This window comes from Eleutherodactylus coqui, chromosome 4, assembly GCF_035609145.1.
Source record: "Eleutherodactylus coqui strain aEleCoq1 chromosome 4, aEleCoq1.hap1, whole genome shotgun sequence".
Taxonomy (NCBI): domain Eukaryota; kingdom Metazoa; phylum Chordata; class Amphibia; order Anura; family Eleutherodactylidae; genus Eleutherodactylus; species Eleutherodactylus coqui.
The window spans coordinates 14,013,330-14,031,417 of NC_089840.1; the positions used below are offsets into that span (position 1 = coordinate 14,013,330).

The 18,088-nt window shown below is 45.0% G+C and overlaps 1 protein-coding gene across 4 annotated transcripts in view; it reads left to right on the top strand.

Moving 5' to 3' along the window:
• The window catches only part of APP (amyloid beta precursor protein), a 272,009-nt gene that overhangs the window by 58,722 nt on the left and 195,199 nt on the right, over positions 1-18,088 (top strand). For all 4 annotated transcript variants that reach the window (XM_066599092.1, XM_066599089.1, XM_066599090.1 and 1 more), the window contains exon 2: positions 15,229-15,396. In XM_066599092.1, coding sequence (XP_066455189.1) covers positions 15,229-15,396 — 168 coding nt within the window. The remainder of the gene's footprint in view (positions 1-15,228; positions 15,397-18,088) is intronic.

An 18,088-nucleotide genomic window follows, 5' to 3' on the forward strand; every position in this document is an offset into this window, starting at 1 on the left:
AAACCGAGCCGATATACAGTCGTCTTAATCCACCCTCAGGGTAATAACTTTTGATTATCAGACAACTAATTAATAAAATCGAAAATCTGCAAGGAAAATGACATGTTTTCAATTTCTCCTCCACTTTGCTTTAGTTCCTGTGAAACATCTAAAGAGTTAACAGAATTTGTAAACACCGTTTTGAAAACTTTGAGGGGCGCACTTTTTAAAATGGAGTGATTTATGTAGGGCTCTAATATATCAGCCTCTTAGAACTGAATTGGTCCCTTAATCCTTTGCAATCCAATTTTGGATTCAGGGTTTCCTAGGGGGCTTTCTCTTTCTGCCATTATACAATGGTGCCATCTGCTGGCTAGAGCCAGCACTGCAGTATGTGACCTGATGGAGAGGCCCCCGACAACAGAGCAGCCAGTAATATACAGTAAGAATACCCTGCCGGATGTCTTCCGACATCAGAGCTGTACAACCTTCAAATAGAATGCTTTTAGACGTCAGACAGTGGATTGGAAAGGGTTAAAAGTAAGGATTTTAGATTTTTTTAAATCAAAATTTAGAAAACTTGCTGCTATGATTCCACACTTTGTAGTGTCCAAAATAAACAAAGGATGTTCTCAAAATGGTACCAACACAGAGCGCACACATGGTAAATGTAATTTTTAGTTATTTGGCGTGGTATGGCGACAATCTGTCTTACAAGCAGAAAAATTCAAGGTTTGAAAATGAAAATTTTTTTTTAAATTTTCTGTAAATTTAGGATTTAAAAAAAAACCTCAAAGTATCGACCAAAATTGACCACCAACATAAATTACAATGTGTCACGAAAAAACACTCAGAATCACTTGTATAAGTAAGAGCTTCTAAAGTGACACTAGTCAGATTCATAAAATGGGACCAGGGCAGGAAGACCACAAGTGGTGAGTGGGGGGAGGAGGGGTTAAAATGGCCCAAAATAGGGATTGACCTGTTCGGAAGGTATGTTCCATGTAGCCAACCTTACTGCAAACAATCCGGCAGAGTTCGTCAATATTCTCTTTAACGTTTACCTTTCCGCGGCTGTGTAGCACTTGTTCAACACTCTTGTGTATGTCCGTCTCATATCAAGCCGCCCGAAAGTAGTCATCAGATAGAGACATCAGCAAAAGCTTTTTACAAGACCGTTCACTGCAGATGTGAAAGCTTTCTATGACACAATTTAAATGCGCTGGGGAGAGAATAATATCCTCTCCATTCCGCTGAGCCAGCATTCGCTCATCTTACTATGTGCATGCTAAATGATGTTGAGGAATATTGCCTTACCTCCGTAACTCCAAGACCTTGTAGGCTGTAGATTACCGCTTCTTAAAAAAGCATTAAAAAAAATCTGCAAGCTAGGAGGAACCCAAGTGCCGTCATTTAGGATGCACTTTTTGGTCCGAGGGGAATTGGAGTTTACCATTTTGTCTAACTGGCCAAGTATTTAGCATATTAGCAATATTCGACTCCCTTTTATTACTAAAGATTAGTAACATAGAAGTGGCAAGACCCCCGGCTGAGGTAACCAGGGGAGGATGTACTTGGCTGCACATCTGAACAGTATTCTATGGCAGTCATTCAGATGAACGGCCATCTACGTGATATATGGACAGCCTTAGTATGGTAGAGTGTTAACGACTCTCTGCTCTGGCTCGTCGGGGAAAACCCAACCAGGTCGATAGGAATTATCTAATCCAGATGTATGACCCATTGGGGGGCCGCCATCCACTAGCCAGAACGGAGAACTTTTAAAAGGAAATGGTAAAGTCCTATAAGCACCATAAACTAAGCTATGGTGTTAATAAGCCAGGGTTCGAGGGGTCAGGAATGTACTTTTTTTTTATATACTTACCAGCTCCCGATTCCCTCAGTCACCACTGCACATTGGCTCTTCGTCTTCGAGCCTCCCCAGTCTTCGAGCCTCCCCAGCCTTCGAGCCTCCCCAGCCTTCGAGCCTCCCCAGCCTCCGAGCCTCCCCAGCCTCCGAGCCTCCCCAGCCTCCGAGCCTCCCCAGTCTACGAGCCTCCCCAGTCTATACGCGTGCACACTCAATACTGTCTATTGGAGTGTGCATGCACTGACTGAAGAGTCATGCTCACAGGCTGAGCACCAATTTCCAGGGGTGACGGTGTGGTAACAGCGAGCCGGGTAAGTAGAAGTACACCCACAGACTTCATCTTCCCAGTCCTAAAAGCACCAGAACTTAGTTTAGAGTTCTTATAGCACATTCAAGGTTCCCTTTAAAGGGGCACTAAGTTTTCATACAACTTTTGCTCATCTACTAGCTTGTGTAAGGCCTCCCTTACACTGGCGATCGCGATATCGCCGCAGGAAAATTCCGTCAAAAATCGCAATTTTGCTCATGAGATGTCTGAGCGTCTGCAATGCTTTTTCTTGAAAAAAACACCCCTGCCATTTTGTGTTTTTTTTTTTTGTTTGTTTGTTTGTTCTTTAATCATGATAGATAATAGGAGTTTCTAATGTTAAAAACTCATTGCACAAAAATCGCACATTCGTGCTTTGCGATGCAAAAAAAAGGAGGCTGCATAGAGAAACATGGGAGATGCAAGCAAAACGCAGAAGGATATGACAGGCTGTAATTTTTTCAGTCCACATCGCATGAGTGGAAACATTGTAAATAGAACTGAAACCATTTAAAATCATTGGTTTTATAATACTGCGTCTTTACTCACTCTTGCATCACGTGATTTAATCGCAAGTGTGCAGGCGCCCTTAGTCTCATCATGTCTGCAATCTACTTGCATTAAGAATTTTGTTGCTTTATCGCTGTAAATCATATTGGAAGTGGCTGCCACTAGGGGTCTCCCTTCCAGGTTCTCTGCAATCCACTCTCTATCATTGGGTCTAGAGAGCCTGTGATAACAAGGACACAGGAATGTTTCCATAACAGAGGGCTATCTTCACAGGTGGCTCCCATGCACTCACAGGCTGCAGGCAGGCAGATCTGCAGACACTGTGATAATGATCTCCACAGTCTCTGCCTGTCCTCCTCTTACAACGTGAAAGAAAGTCAGGACAGTGAACTACTGGTAGAATGATAGGCTTGCTATACATTAATGTCATGAACAGGGAACTGATGATAAACAATCAGATGAACTAACATATCTGAACCATACTGGTCACCACCTTACACATTCACAACACTAGGAGCCAAATCTCAGAAAAGCTGGTATGGAGGAACGGGGATGAGTATAAACAAAAATACATCAGGGAGGAGAGTGGGGCTGTGGCTGCAAAGCTATGTAGTTGATCCTACTGACACGATGACATGGCAAGTCCTCTAATCGGGTGCTTGGTAACACATCTCTGATTATGAGGGTTTCTAGGACCCAATGACCTCAGTTGACTGCCATTATGTAGTTTCTTTCATTGAGAGTTGTTGTTGATTTGGTGAGACTGCCCCTTTAAGTATATTCTAGGGTTCACAATATTGCTTACGAACATTGAAGGCTGTTGAGCTGGAGATACACACGGATCTTTGTTCCGGCGTTATATTTTAATACGGAGAGATAAGTATATGCTTTCACAGAAATTGCTGGACTTTCAAGTAGTTTCAAGCTGCCTTTGTTCCGGAGATATCTGTGCACCACACCTGTTTGCCCTCCAAAGTTGGCAGCCATTTGATCCGGCTTTAGTCATTACAGCCCTGTATTGTGATTACGCTCTTAGAAATCAAGCGGGCAGCCGAGCGCTGAAAGATCTCCGAACGTTTTGGGAGCCTATTTTATGTGCAAGCTGCAGAAATGATTGCTAAAAACTGGATACTCTGGTCAACTGGGCCATGAGGGGAATCCTTCTCTAGTGTTTAAAGGGGCTGTTTCATAAAGAACCTCCCCTTTCCATGTGCCCCAATTAGGGTATATGGAGTCATAAAGGGAAGTCCCTTGTTTGGCACTACCATCTGTATAGCAGGATGGAGAACCTTTGTGAGAACCTAAATGGCTGCCATGTGATTCTACATTGTTCTTGCATTGAAAACATCAAGGTAATGTTCTGGCCAGACAGGTCACTAATATTTTAAGGAGTTGTCCCCCTGAAATGACCTCTATAAATCTCCGCACATGAATCCAGCTACCTACCACTTTATTTCCCCCTATTTTACCCATATACACTGAATGGCCACCTTATTAGAGACCCCCATCCAGTAGGCCGTTGGCCTTCGGAATTGCAAAAATTCATTGTGACATAGATTCCATTCATATCGGCCCCTGCGGACAGGAAGCTTCTGGTACCTGTCACAAATTAGATGGTGGTACTAATAGGAAGGGGTCATCGATTTGTGCTGCTTGTACCCAATTCTGACTCCCATCAACACGGGCAACAGAAATCTGGATCCATCTGACCAGGAGATGTTTTTCTGCTGCTCGGTGATACAAGTTTTGCGCTCTTTTGCTCGCTGGAGTCTCACCTTCCTGTTTCTCTTAGACACAATGGCGCTGGAACCGGTCGTCTGCTGTTGTAGCCCATCCGTGGGGACATGTTAAGGGGCGATCAAATAACTATGTATACATACATTACTGGACAATACAAGGATCTCTCCCATGATCTGTTTATACCCAGGACTACGACGGTAACAAGAGGGCATCCACTACGTCTAGAAGAAAGCAGGTTTCATCACCAATACAGAGGGGTTCTTTACTGTAAGAGCAGTGAGACTGTGGAACTCTCTGCCTGAGGACGTGGTGATGGCAAAATCCATGGAGGAGTTTAAAAGGGGGCTAGATGTCTTTCTTGAACGCTATGATATTACAGAATATAGACATTAGGTGACCAGCGGGTTGCTGATTTCAAATGTTGATCCAGGGATGACTCTGGCTGCCATTATAGGGCCAGGAAGGATTTTTTTTCCCTCCAAATTAGCTAAATTGGCTTTTTTTTTGTTTTGTTTTGTTTTTTTTTGCCTTCCTCTAGACCAACAATGGGGGGGGAGGGGGGGAGGGGTGTTGAGACAGGCTGAACTAGATGGACATAGTATGTTAGGCTCAAGAAGACAATGTCCATCTAATTCAGTCTAACGTACTAGTTGAAGCACCAGCTTTGTATTCGGTTGCCTTTGATTGTGCAGCGCCTGTTCATAAGAACAATTCGTGACATCCTCCTGTGACGCTGTTTGGCGACGAGTTGTTTACATCCACATGATCACCTTTCATTGAATGTTTTTCCTCATTCATGCCATTCTCTGTATATGCTCCCCACCGCTGAATGAGAAAACCCACCCGCGGTTGGTACTAAGACCCCGGCTAGTCTAGCACCCATGACCGACCTCGTTGGAAGTCGCTGGATTTTCCCATCTAATGTGGATTCACACCGACACTGATCCACTGAAAACTTGTCACGTGATTTTTCTACTGCATTCCAGGTTCATGAGGAGAATTTCCATACCGGGAAGTTCCGGCCGTGAGAGGCCCGGGGGCTCTAATGATAGGGCCACTCAATGTATACTGTACATATTTTTTTTCTGACTACTGCCTGATGTAGCCAAATGGATATCCTACTTTAATTACGAGAGCCCAAAATACATAACTACTTATACATAAAGGGCAAAACTCCTCTGCTGGTGCCTCTTCTCTGCCCAACTTTACTTTTTCCGTTTGTTCTGACCTCTTATTTTACATACCCGTGTAATTGGGTAAAACAATCTAGACTTATCACTACCACAAGTTCCCTAGAAACATATAAGTCAAAACACTAAAGGGCTCCATGAAGGATGGACTTCGACAGACTGTTTGCTAATTTAGGATGGATCTGGGTTCAGGCTAGGGTTGGTCCCTGTCCTCCAGAGGGAGCTGGGTAGTGGAGCAGTAGGCTCATCTCAGTTTGGGTCACCAACTGAACCACTATGGGTGTCACTGTGGCCTTATCTTCATGGATGGGAAACTGACACACGGGCTCTCATGGCCAGGATCGGGATATATGGTTTCTGGACTAGCTTCAAACGGTTCTCACGGTAGCAGGTCCATGGCATGGCTGCCCACTGTAAGCCAGTGAGTCACATAAGATAAGTTGAAGACATACATGCTGCAGAGCACTTTAATAAAAGTAAGAAGGCGACAGGCCACATTTGGACTGCAATATCAAGTAATCTTTATAATAACCGGATTGTTTTCTAAAGTCTCTGAATCCCGGGAACTGCAAGATGAAGCAAAAATTCCCCTTGCTCGATAAGGTAAGCAAAACGGGACCTTTCAAGAAGCCTGGACTCCGGATATGCTCTAAAGGTCTAGACCACTACAGGGCCTACCGATTTACCAGTGCCTGATGGACGAAGTGAAGACAGGCATGAGGACCCGAGAACTCGCAAGCTCCAACTCTTATGCCGAGGCTGGGACATCCTAATCCTGCCCATAGGGCTAAACGATAGCTACCTCCTGCCCTTAGGGCATTGCAGATCATGTACCTCCTCTCTGCAGAGCTACTCTACCATCAACTCTCTCACTTCACCGCTTAGCCAGCTCTGCTCACCTTCCGGTTTCCGGCCTTCCGGTTTCAGATTGGCGATCACATTGCCAAAGCCTGCTGCTCCCCGAGCCCACCCTCTTCATTAAAGGACCCTCTCTTGGTTAGAAAGGAACACACTAACAATTTAATACAAAAATATCTTGAATTAGCATGGACCCCCTTACACTTAGATGGTATATGTAGGTTACATCACTCTATTCATGGTACACCCAAATAGCCTCCTGTGGGGGGTGTGAGTGGCCTGGACCATAGAACGTACAATGATATTTAGAAGCAATGCTCAGTATAGACATAAATTACCATTTTTTTTTTTCATTTTTTGCAGTGTTGTACTTTTTGTCTCGGAGTTTTATGTCCTATCTTATATTTATTTATGTGATTTTCTCATTTGGTGAACTATTCCATTAGTGTTTTTCTTTTGTGGCGTCCTACAAATAATCTCACAGTTATTAATGATGTTTTTTGTCATTACATATTTATTATCTGCCTCAAGAAGGCACAACCCTATAAACCTCCGCTGTCCTGTGATATATCTGCGGCTTCCACTGCAGTGCCACACTTTGTATTTACGATGGACCTTTCATAGCGGTTGCCGGCGTTGTACGTTATCCAGTGGTCAGGTGGAATTTATTGGTACAAGGAATAGCCTAAATCTATCTGATGGTGCAAAACGGCCTGGAGAATATTTCCAGATTGGTACTTCATTGTGGCAGAGGTAGAGAAGATATGTTTCAATAACGAGCAGAAAGACCTTCACTCCTCCAAGATCTTCTGCAAGTTAGTGGTGAGCGTAGATCAGTGCTGGGCCGACACTAACCGGGACAGATAACTGATTTAGTATAGAGAGGGTACGGGCCGACCGGAGTGGGGTGATAATGAGGGCAGTAGCCAAAAGAAGGGCAAGGCTGCAGTTCTACTTGTTCTCGTGGAAACAACCATTGCCATATCACTCGGCCATAGATGTAAAGGGTTAAAGACTTTTTTATAGTGATTTTACGCGACTGTGCAGTAAAAAGTACCTTAGGCCCCACTCCGAGAGGTTTTGAAACTCACTTGGACTGCCTTTGTGCTGGGACTGTGAATGAGGCTTAATCCGCCACCCCACCACCCCCAGCAGCCATCTTGGCCACATTAGTTATCACAGCTCCACCACAGGAGGATGAGCTCAGCAGAGAGACAGCAGCGGGTCGGTGACTTGGCCAGGAAATGGGCAGCGCCAGAGAGAGAGTATGTGATGTGAGCAGTGCGGGAGAGCGCTGGCATCAGCAAAAGGGCCTGATGACCTGGGGCTAAAAATATTGCACCGCATAAAAGGAGAGGAAGTCTCCCTTTCTGCAAGGGACTCGGTCTTTGTAGCAGATGGCCATGCCATAGACCTGGATTCGATGACCGTACCGTGGATACAAATGGGACCAAGCTGCAGGATGTGCAAAACTAGTCCAACAACTGTTTAGTGTGCTCACCCTATAGGAACTCTGATGGACTGAAATATGCAACAGAGGGGCTAGCTACCCAAAAAGGGACTGTGATGTGGGGTGAGTCGGGAATTTAAAAGCTGTATTTGAGAGTTTGATTATTATCGTTAAGATGTGATATACTGTGACGGGGAACAATGCACTTACATGCGGATAAAAGTATATGATGAAAGTGCACTGGAGATGTCCTTTTGTACCTACGGTGCGTTGAGTCGGCTTCCTAATCTATACCCTACCCTGGTGGCACCTTCAGTGTATGAGGCTGCGATGTTGCCATGTCGCAGATATTGACCGTTGATATAAGAGTATTGAGATGTTTCGTCAGTCATGCCTAATATTTATGGACCAGTTGGGTTCTTTCCATCGTTCGTCAGCCTTTTATTGATGATTCTTGGGCTGTATGGTCAATGACTCGCGGTTGGGCGAATGTAAGTTCTTTGATGGCAGTGGAAGTTAGTAGCAGCTGGCACTCGATGAAAGAGCTGTTGGCAAACTTCAGGGGGCTTCTAAGGCTAGAATAGCCTGGTGTAGTGATGGACGTGGCGGCTAGATGCCCTAGTTGATTACTTTAAAGTGACCCTCCAGTTTTTAAACAAAATTCTATTATTTTCTTTCAACCCTCAGATATGTAAGTTTTGGGCTCTTGCTTTGGGCCATCCGGGAGACCTACAGCAATTTTCATGCTGTGTACTGCTCTCTGATTTGGCCTTTGCTAATCATGTGAGCAGCTCTTGCCAGTCATAGAGCATGTATAGTGCATTGGCAGTCTAACGTACCAATGCACTGAGAGGACAAAGTAGTCAGAAGATGGCATTAGCCATCTTGGACAGCCAAAAACGGGACATGGAACTGATGAATTGGACGGACGGCAAAGAACAATCATATGTAATATACTCCCTTACCCCTCTGGTCTCTGGACAGAATCTTTTCCAGAAGAAGATGGTTGGATTGTATTAAATGGACATTACTGCATTCTTCCATAAATAGTGCCTTACTTCTCCGCAGGTTGTGTGTAATAAGGCGTCTAAGCTCCATTTGCATTAATAAGGTTTTCCCATTGAAAATATTTATTACCTATCCACAGGATAGGTGGTAAATGAAGGATTGCTGGGAGTCCAACCTCTGAGACCTCCAGGGATCACAGGAGCAGTGCACACTGAATCCCCCTAATGAATGAGGTGCATACATGACCACTGCTTCCTTGACTAAAGGGGGTTTTCTGGGACTTTACGATTGATTGACCTATGCTCAGGCTAGGTCATCAACAGTTGATCGGCAGGAGTCCGCCATTCAGGACCCATTGTGATCAGCTGATATAAGGCCAGCAAACGGCAAAAAGGGCCCCTGTAATGGGGACTGAGCTGTCAACTTCTAGCTCCATCCCCTCTGATAGCTGGGGGTCCCAATGGACTCCTGCTCATCCACTATTGATGACCTATCCCAAGGATAGGTGATCAATAGAAATATTGTGGAAAACCCATTTAATAGCCAAGTGCATCACAGGTCTACCTACATGCGTAGCGAACGGGGTGGTGGTCACATTGCTCACACATTGCTGCTTTATTCACATGGGACAGTTCAGGTTTCATAGATATCATGATCCCTGGGGTCCCAGTGGTCAAATTCTCAGTGATCATATATTTATCGCCTATCCAATGCTTAGGTAATACATGTCTTTTATGGGAAAACCACTTTAATAGGACTGAGCTGCATGCATAATTAGATGCTGTATATGAACAGGTGTGATACTCCTTCTGGAAGACGTCAGCCATGTTTTTCCAATTCTGGACAACCCCTTTTAAAGGGAGTTTCCAGTGCAAAGCTATTGATAACCTATTCTCTGGATAAGTCATCAATAGCTCATCGGTGGGTGGCCAACACCTGCAACCACCAATGATCTGCTGATGTGAAGGGGCTTGCAGCCATGTGGATGATTTAAAATGCCATCTGTACTGTGGTTGTCCCAGTATGGTCCTACGCCGCTCTCCCATTGAAGTGAATGGGGTAGTGCTTCGGTTTGTAATATAGAGCCTCACACATTGGAACAATTTTCAATGTTCTCATGAAGGATCCTTCCCGGTGGGATTGAACTTTTCCATTGCCCTGCATGAGAAAGTCTTGACCAGTGTGTTATTACACGGTACAGCAGTAATGATAGGCCATCAGCAAACCATCATATTATTACCCTAGGCACAAGGAGTTCCTATAATATTCCGGCACCGAACAATCTTGGTATTGAGTTTCGTCATTCACCGCGCATTACTTCGTCTCAGGCATGATTAACGCTGCTTGTGTTGGCGTAACGATGTCCCTGCTGAATATATGATTTTGCCTATCAGATTGTTGAGCAACACATTGCGCTTGAGCCATCCGAAAAGTGGTTAAATAGCAAATAAAGATGTTTGAGGAGCTCTCATGAATTAATTTTTACAAGTACGTCAAAACAACAGATGACAAGTGGACTAAATCATAAAGTCACAGAATTTATGTAGATTAAACGTCAACATAAAGAAGATTGATCGTCATTCCGGCAAGCTGGAGACTGATAAGACGTAGGAACAGATGGCTGTAAAACAAAGTGTGATTCCCAACAAAGTACTTCATAATGAATAAACACTGCTGGTAAATAATGCATTCGTCAAAAACCGTGTGTGGCGCTTGTCAAAGACGGTTGAGAAAAATGGTGGAAGACCATGTTTTTGGCCATAGTAGGTGGCTCCAGCTGCTTTTCTACCATGGAAGTTCCCATAGTCCTAGCTACATGGGAGTTCCCATCGTCCTAGCTACATGGGAGTTCCCATAGTCCTAGCCACATGGGAGTTCCCATAGTCCTAGCCACATGGGAGTTCCCATAGTCCTAGCCACATGGGAGTTCCCATCGTCCTAGCCACATGGGAGTTCCCATCGTCCTAGCCACATGGGAGTTCCCATCGTCCTAGCCACATGGGAGTTCCCATCGTCCTAGCCACATGGGAGTTCCCATAGTCCTAGCCACATGGGAGTCACCCAGATAGATATCCGGATTGAAGGAGCTATTGGTTAAAATATTTGTCAAAGCTCAGTACATGAAGCCTATATGATGGCACGAGACCCAAAGGTTACATATAGGGCCTTTGGCACCATGTGTCAGCATATTCTCTCCTAATTTAAAAGCATTTTTTCCTACACACTCGTGGAATAGAAATTGCGATCTCAGCGAGCGGAGGAAGAATCGCAGCTTGCTCTATTTTTGTGCGGTTTCCGCAAGGACAGCTTCTATTGAAGTCAATGGAAGCCGTTCAACCTGCAGCCCTTCCGCAATGTCAATTGTTGCTAATTCCGTGTCATTGTCTAGCAGAAAACAAATGCAGCTATGCTGCAGTATGAGGAGCTGGGGATACTCATCTGTGTTTGTGCAGCTATGCTGCATTGTGGGGAGTTGGGGATACTCCTCTGAGTCTGTGCAGCTATGCTGTAGTATGAGGAGCTGAGATACTCCTCTGAGTTTGTGCAGCTGTGCTGCATTGTGGGGAGCTGGAGATAGTCCTCTGATGTTGTTCAACTATGTTGCATTGTGGGGAGCTGGGGATATTCCCCTGAGTCTGTGCAGCTGTGCTGCAGTATGAGGAGCTAGGGATACTCCCCTGAGTCTGTGCAGCTATGCTGCAGTAATAGGAGCTGGAATTACTCCTCTGTTTGTGCAGCAATATGAGGAGCTGGGGATACTAGTTTGCGTTTGTGCAGCTAGACTGCATTATGGGGAGCTGGGAATACTCCCCTGAGTGTCGGCTGTGAAGTGAAGAGCAAGGGATATTCCCTGGTGTGAGAGAAACTATAGTGTGCAAGTTTACCCGTATGTGTGTGAGGGACGGTAGATACACAGTTGTGAGTCCCCCCAGAACGGGACTTAAACTGTAGATTTGTTTTATTTTTGCATTCATTACAGGTTGTTACTGAAAGCATATATGTCAACTGGCGTCCACCGCTCAGGATTCCTGCTGAGCATCTGATCAAGCACCAGTTGTGAGCACCATAACCCACAGGGGTACTAAGTTGGAGCAGTAGCTCCAATCTATAGGTAGTGGCTGGCACTGGTAACTGCAGGCACAGCCGTCACTGCAGGGGGAACTCCCGTTAAAATCCGTTACAAGTGCTGGCCACTACAGAAGAGTTGGAGCTAAATGCTTCCACTCCCTACCCATTTGTGTTTTGGCGCTGGCAGCAGTGGACCACAGCCAATCAACTATTGATGACCTATCCTAAGGATACGTCCCCAATTAGTATTTGCCTGGAAAACCACTTCAAACTTTTATTGGCCATTGCTGTTCAGTCGGTGAGGGTCCGACCCCCGAGGTCCCAACTAGTGAGCACAATGAATGGCTGCACCACATTGGTTATCACATGAGATTGATAAGTAGTCGGTAACCACATAAAATCCCTCCGACTCACGGATTAGTTCATTATTACATTCCTATTGTCGCGGTTTTGCGGTCGGACTGACTCTTATTTTCGAATATTAGGACGCAGCAGTTTTATTCTTTTTCTCTTTTTGTTTTCCCAAGGCGGTTTTCCTCCCAGAACAATTTCATGCCATTTATGAAAAAAGCCTTTTATGAAGAGTATTTTAAGACGGGCAAAAAACTCCTTAATGACCGTATGCCAAGTTTTCTCCCTCTTTTGCCGTTTTCTGTCATTAAAATGTATGTTCACTGAACAATGTTGTGAATATGAAAATGTAATACTCTTAAGTCGGATTACATACGGCGCTCATATTGTACTCTTTGAATTGTCCCAGCGGGAAACCCATAGATAATGGAATATATTATACAGTGGGAGTCACATTACCATAATATTGGGAGCTTATAGGCAGCCAATTGGCTATATTATGATTTATGCGCCAAATGTCGCTCTTAACTTTCTCATTCCTTTGAAATTATTCAATTTTTTTTATTATTGTCTATGTGGGAAATTCGTTTGAAAGTATTACAAGTACAGACTCCTATTCTGTGCGGTGCTGGAGGTTTTGTGAGTGGATCTAGAATCCAGGGACCTCCATGCTGAGTATCTTGCGTTTCATAATGTCAGATTTTATCAATTTTATCACTATGTTTTGAATTAGCTTTTTTTGCACTTATTACCACCCCGGAATGTCTATATTGAATGGCCCTTTTATTAGACCTCCATCTAGTAGTGCATTGGATCTCCTTTGTCCTTTGGAACCGCAGTAGTTCGTTGTGGCATAGATTCCACTAGGTGATGTAATCGTCCTACAGGAATATCAGCCTTCTTGTAGTCGACGCAGATTAGATGGCGGTGCTGACCTGTTCTGATCAGCTGACAGGAAGGGGTCATCGATTCATGCTGCTTGTGCCAAATTATGACCTCCCATCTGCAACAGAGATCTGGATCCATCTGACCAGGAGATGTTTTTCTGCTGCTCAGTGATACAATTTTTGCGCTCTTTTGCCCACTGGAGTCTCTGGCTGCTCTCACACAGCCATCCTTTTGTCATGCAAAGCGCTGTAAATTCTGCCATTGATTTCACTGGGGCCTCGCAGACTGGCCATCGAACGTGGTGTTTCTAGCGCCACGATCATTAAGCGCTGCCTGCTTTATTTTTGTGCATTTTAGCGCTTTTTAACGCAACGTCCTCCCTAATAGGAAAACACTGCGGGGGGTTGAGGTGCATGAGATGTGATGATGCCAAAAGTTGACATAAAGTTCCAACCTAGATTTGCCTATACAGAGTAAAGTAAGCTGGAGCTGCCAATTTCAGTGGGACTGGCGAATTAACTTGTGTGTATTATTGGGGGGGAGGGGGTCTACCAGGTACTCGGCTGACAGGTTTGGAAGGTGTGAATGGATGGGCCGGGGTGAAGGTTGTGGTACTCCTTGTCCCCTGCAGGTGCTCGAGCCCACCAGTCATTTAGGAAACTATCATCACCGGACTTCCTGCTGCTTGTGTAACCTTATTAACCAGATAACGGTACAAACAAACGAGGCTGAATTGGACCGGTGAAGGTCGTCAAACCTCATATATTGGGATTCTGAAAGGATGTTGTGCAGCCCCTGCGGCCAGACTCGCGGGCGAGTCGGATTCTGCATGTGGGATGCCGCAGTAAATTCCGGCTGTGAGCCTGGCCGGTGACCCTGCGTACGGCACTTACCTGTCTTGCAGTCATGCGCAGTACAGTTTTTTTTTTAATTGTATTTCCCGCACCGTCGCTCAGCGATGACCTGAGTATCCGCAGCCCATACACAATGTTAGTCCTTTACCGGGTTGCAGTTAAGCCTATTAAGCGAACATAAAGTCTGTGGATTTCCCGTTTGCCGGGGTTACTTGTTAGTAAGTCTCTTTCTCGCTGCCCGTTTCTCGGGTCGGTATGACTGTGGTTTCCTCCGCTGAGGTAAATACCTGATAGGCTTGATGGAGAGATGGGAGCAGTAAAACGGGTCACGGTTGTACTTTCCTCTGTGCCTCCTGCTGTGATCACTGATGGCTTAGCTTCCTCTTCCAGGAGCTCTATGCCCGTAGGGCTGCAGCCATCCACATAGAACTGTCTCGGGGAGTATCCCCTGCTCCAGGACAAGCAGCATTGCTGCGCTCCCTCCTCCTCTTAAAGGAACAGACACAAACCTATCAGTCTGGTTGTCAAACTTAACAAAAACAAGATAATCGGCAACAGCAGCTGAACCGTATCCCTTTTACAGATGTATGCTCACCTTAACTGCATCAGTACATAGATTTATCATCCATGGACAGGCGTATGGTATTGAGCACTGCCCCATTGCCACAGTCATGGTCCTTGATATTGGTGTTTAATTGGCTGTTTGCACAATCGTCATTGATACGGTTTGATATGCAATCAATAAACCTTAGAAAAGGGCTTCTGAATTCAGCAAGTAAAGGTTCTTCATCCCTTTTTGCTTTTCTCCCCGGTCCTCTGACCCTACGTGTCATCTTGGCCACGGCTGACCTCATTGAAGTACATTTCTCCGTAGGGTTTGCAGACTTCATGATGTTAGACTTCTGGAAAATATTCTTTTTTTGTGAACATAGTTTTGTTGCTCTAAAAACTTGACTTTCCAAAGAGATCCCATCAGTGAGGTCACACCGGCACAACTGGCAGCCGCCCAGACCATTGTTCCCGCGTGCCACCCACCGGCTTCTGTATGCTGATGTGTGCGACTTACTCTATAAATCATTTAACCGCACTTTCTAAAAATATTGCTGGCGGTCTGGTATTTTCCATGAAATAATTGCCTGGTTTTCCTTTCCCAGGTCCCCGCGGACGGGAACGCTGGATTGCTGGCCGAGCCACAGATTGCCATGTTCTGCGGCAAACTCAACATGCACATGAATGTTCAGAACGGGAAGTGGGAGACGGATGCTTCTGGCACAAAAACCTGCATCGGGACCAAGGAGGGCATCCTGCAGTACTGCCAGGAGGTAAGCGCCCGCTCTGTCTGCACTCATGATGCAAGATTTAATTGGGGGAAAGGGGGGGGGGGTGACTGGATTTACCTTAATATGAATTATTAGTGTAATTGCCTTACTTTATAAGTTTTACTGTACAGGAAAAGTTTTGCAGACTGTTGTTCTTGTATACCACTGAGCACATTTCAATTTATCTATTTATTTATGTACCTGCCCAGACCGCCCCTTTAAGTAACAGATGACATCCGGCATTAGAAGCTTGCTTGGACTATCAAAACTAAATGTTATTAAATCTCATTAGAAACCACCATAACCTCATATGAAGAGTAATGCAGCTTGCATACCAGTTTCTGATGGGATCCTTAACCGTGACGCTATGTTTAATAATCCGGACAAAAATGCGTAAGCGCGCCACATTACCCTCCATGGATTTTAATGAGCTTTTTAAAAAATTGAGTTTTAATAGTCCAAGCGCCCTTTTGATGCTGGATGCCTTCATGTTTACCCATGTTGAATTAGTGATTATATATATATATAGTGTGTGTGTATATATCTCAGTATATATGACTTAAAGGGGTCAGCGGGTTCTTACCAGTCCTCTCCCCAGGCTACCCAGCACTGCCGCCCCAATGTGATCCTCCCATTCTATGTGTGGGGATGGCTACTATCTAACTTCTGCAGCCAATCGGAGGCCACAGCAGTCACGTGTCTCCTGGCATAACCACTTAGATGCTGGGAGCCACGATACCTGGAGAACGGCACCTGGTAACTGCAGCCTCTGATTGGCTGCAGTAGTCAGGTGGTATCCGTTCCTAGACAAACACCAGAAAGACCGGGACTATGCTGGATTTTGGGCGACAGAGAATCCTCTGACAGGACGGAACGGGCTGCCCGACGCACTGTGAGCCGCGGTATATTCCGTTACAGAATCCACCGGCTGCCTGCAGATTTTGATGCAAAATTGAAAATGGCTTAAAACCTGCCTGCGATTCCGTATCAAAATCCGCAATTAGATTTGCAGACTTTGACTTGGAATTTTGCAGATGCGCATTTGGCTGTGTCCTGCGGTGTAATTCTGTCCCGTGTGGAAGATCACTTAAGGGAAGACCTAAATCTGGTGCTGCCTAAATTACATTACTGTATGGCATGCAAGGAAAACCCCATTGACGTGCTTCATGCCATACTGGAGTTTATCTGGCATCACATTATGGTGCAGTGATTGTTGACTCTGAAAGTGTTGACTTTACACTACAAAAAAAATGCTGAGAGATTTCAGCTCTGAAGGCTTCAGAATCTTGAATGCAGCATAAGACTACAATACAGGCTGTAACTCAACATTTATGGAAGACAGTTTAAACAACGTATGTACAAAGTTACTCGCCTGTTGGGTTATCCAATTTCTTACTATTGATAACTTGTCCTCAGGATTACTAGAGAAAAAGTTTAACTATGCCGCCCTGTGCAAACGTTTTAGAGTGAGAAAGCTTTCAAAAATAGTAATGTTAATAGTTGATTTTTTTCGTCAATTACCAAAATGCAAAGTGACTGAACAAGAGAGAAATGTAAGTCCCATTAATATTTAGTATGACGCCCTTTGTCTTCAAAACAGCAGCAATTCCAGTTCTTCCAGGGACGCTCGCACCCCGTCAGGGAGTTAGTAGGATTATAGTCAGGTGTATGATTAACCAATTATACCAAACAGGTGATAAGGATAGTCTTTATATGTAGGTTGAAACACAGTCATTAACTGAAATAGAAACGGCTTGTAGGAGGCTTAAAACTGGGTGAGGATCGGCCAAACTCTGCTACACAGGTGAGGTTGTGGAAGACAGTTTCATGTCGCAGGGCATACACCATGGCAATAGTGCGCACAGCAACATGACATAAGGTAGTTATGCTGCATCAGCAAGGTCTCTTCAAGACAAAGATTTCACAACAGACTGGGGTTTCAAGATGTGCTGTTCAAGCTCTTTTAAAGAAGCACAAAGAAACTGCCAACATTAAGGACAGCAGACGCAGTGGTTGGCCAGCCAAGGAAACTTAATGCAGCAGATGAAAGATAATTCATGCTTACTTCCATTCCATATCGAAAGATGTCCAGCAGTGCCATCAGCTCCGATCTAGCAGAAACCTGTGGGACCCAGGTACACTCATCTTCTGTTCAGAGAGGTCTGGCTTGAAGTGGTCTTCATGGAAGGATTGTGGCCAAAAAGCCAGACTTTTGACATAGAAACAAGGCCATGTGACTCAACCATGTATGACAACATAGGAAATGGGGTGCAAGAAACCGGCAGCAGGGTCTCTGGGCTGATGAGCCAAAATGTAGCAAAGAAATTGCATTCTGTTACAGCCCAAAATTTCAAAGAGCTGAAGAGTAGTACAATGAGTGTGTGCAGACAGCAGTGAAGCATGGTGAAGAGCAGTACAGTAATAAGTGTCTGTAGGCAGCAGTGAAGCATTGTGGATAACGGTACAATGAGTGTCTGCAGACAGCAGTGAAGCATGGTGAAGAGCGGTACAATGAGTGTCTGCAGGCAGCAGTGAAGCAATGAGGGAGAGTAGTACAGTAATAAGTGTCTGCAGGCAGCAGTGAAGCATGGTGAAGAGCGGTACAATAATGAGTGTCTGCAGGCAACAGTGAAGGCTGGTGGAGAGTGGTACAATGAGTGTCTGCAGGCAGCAGTGAAGCATGGTGGAGAGAGGT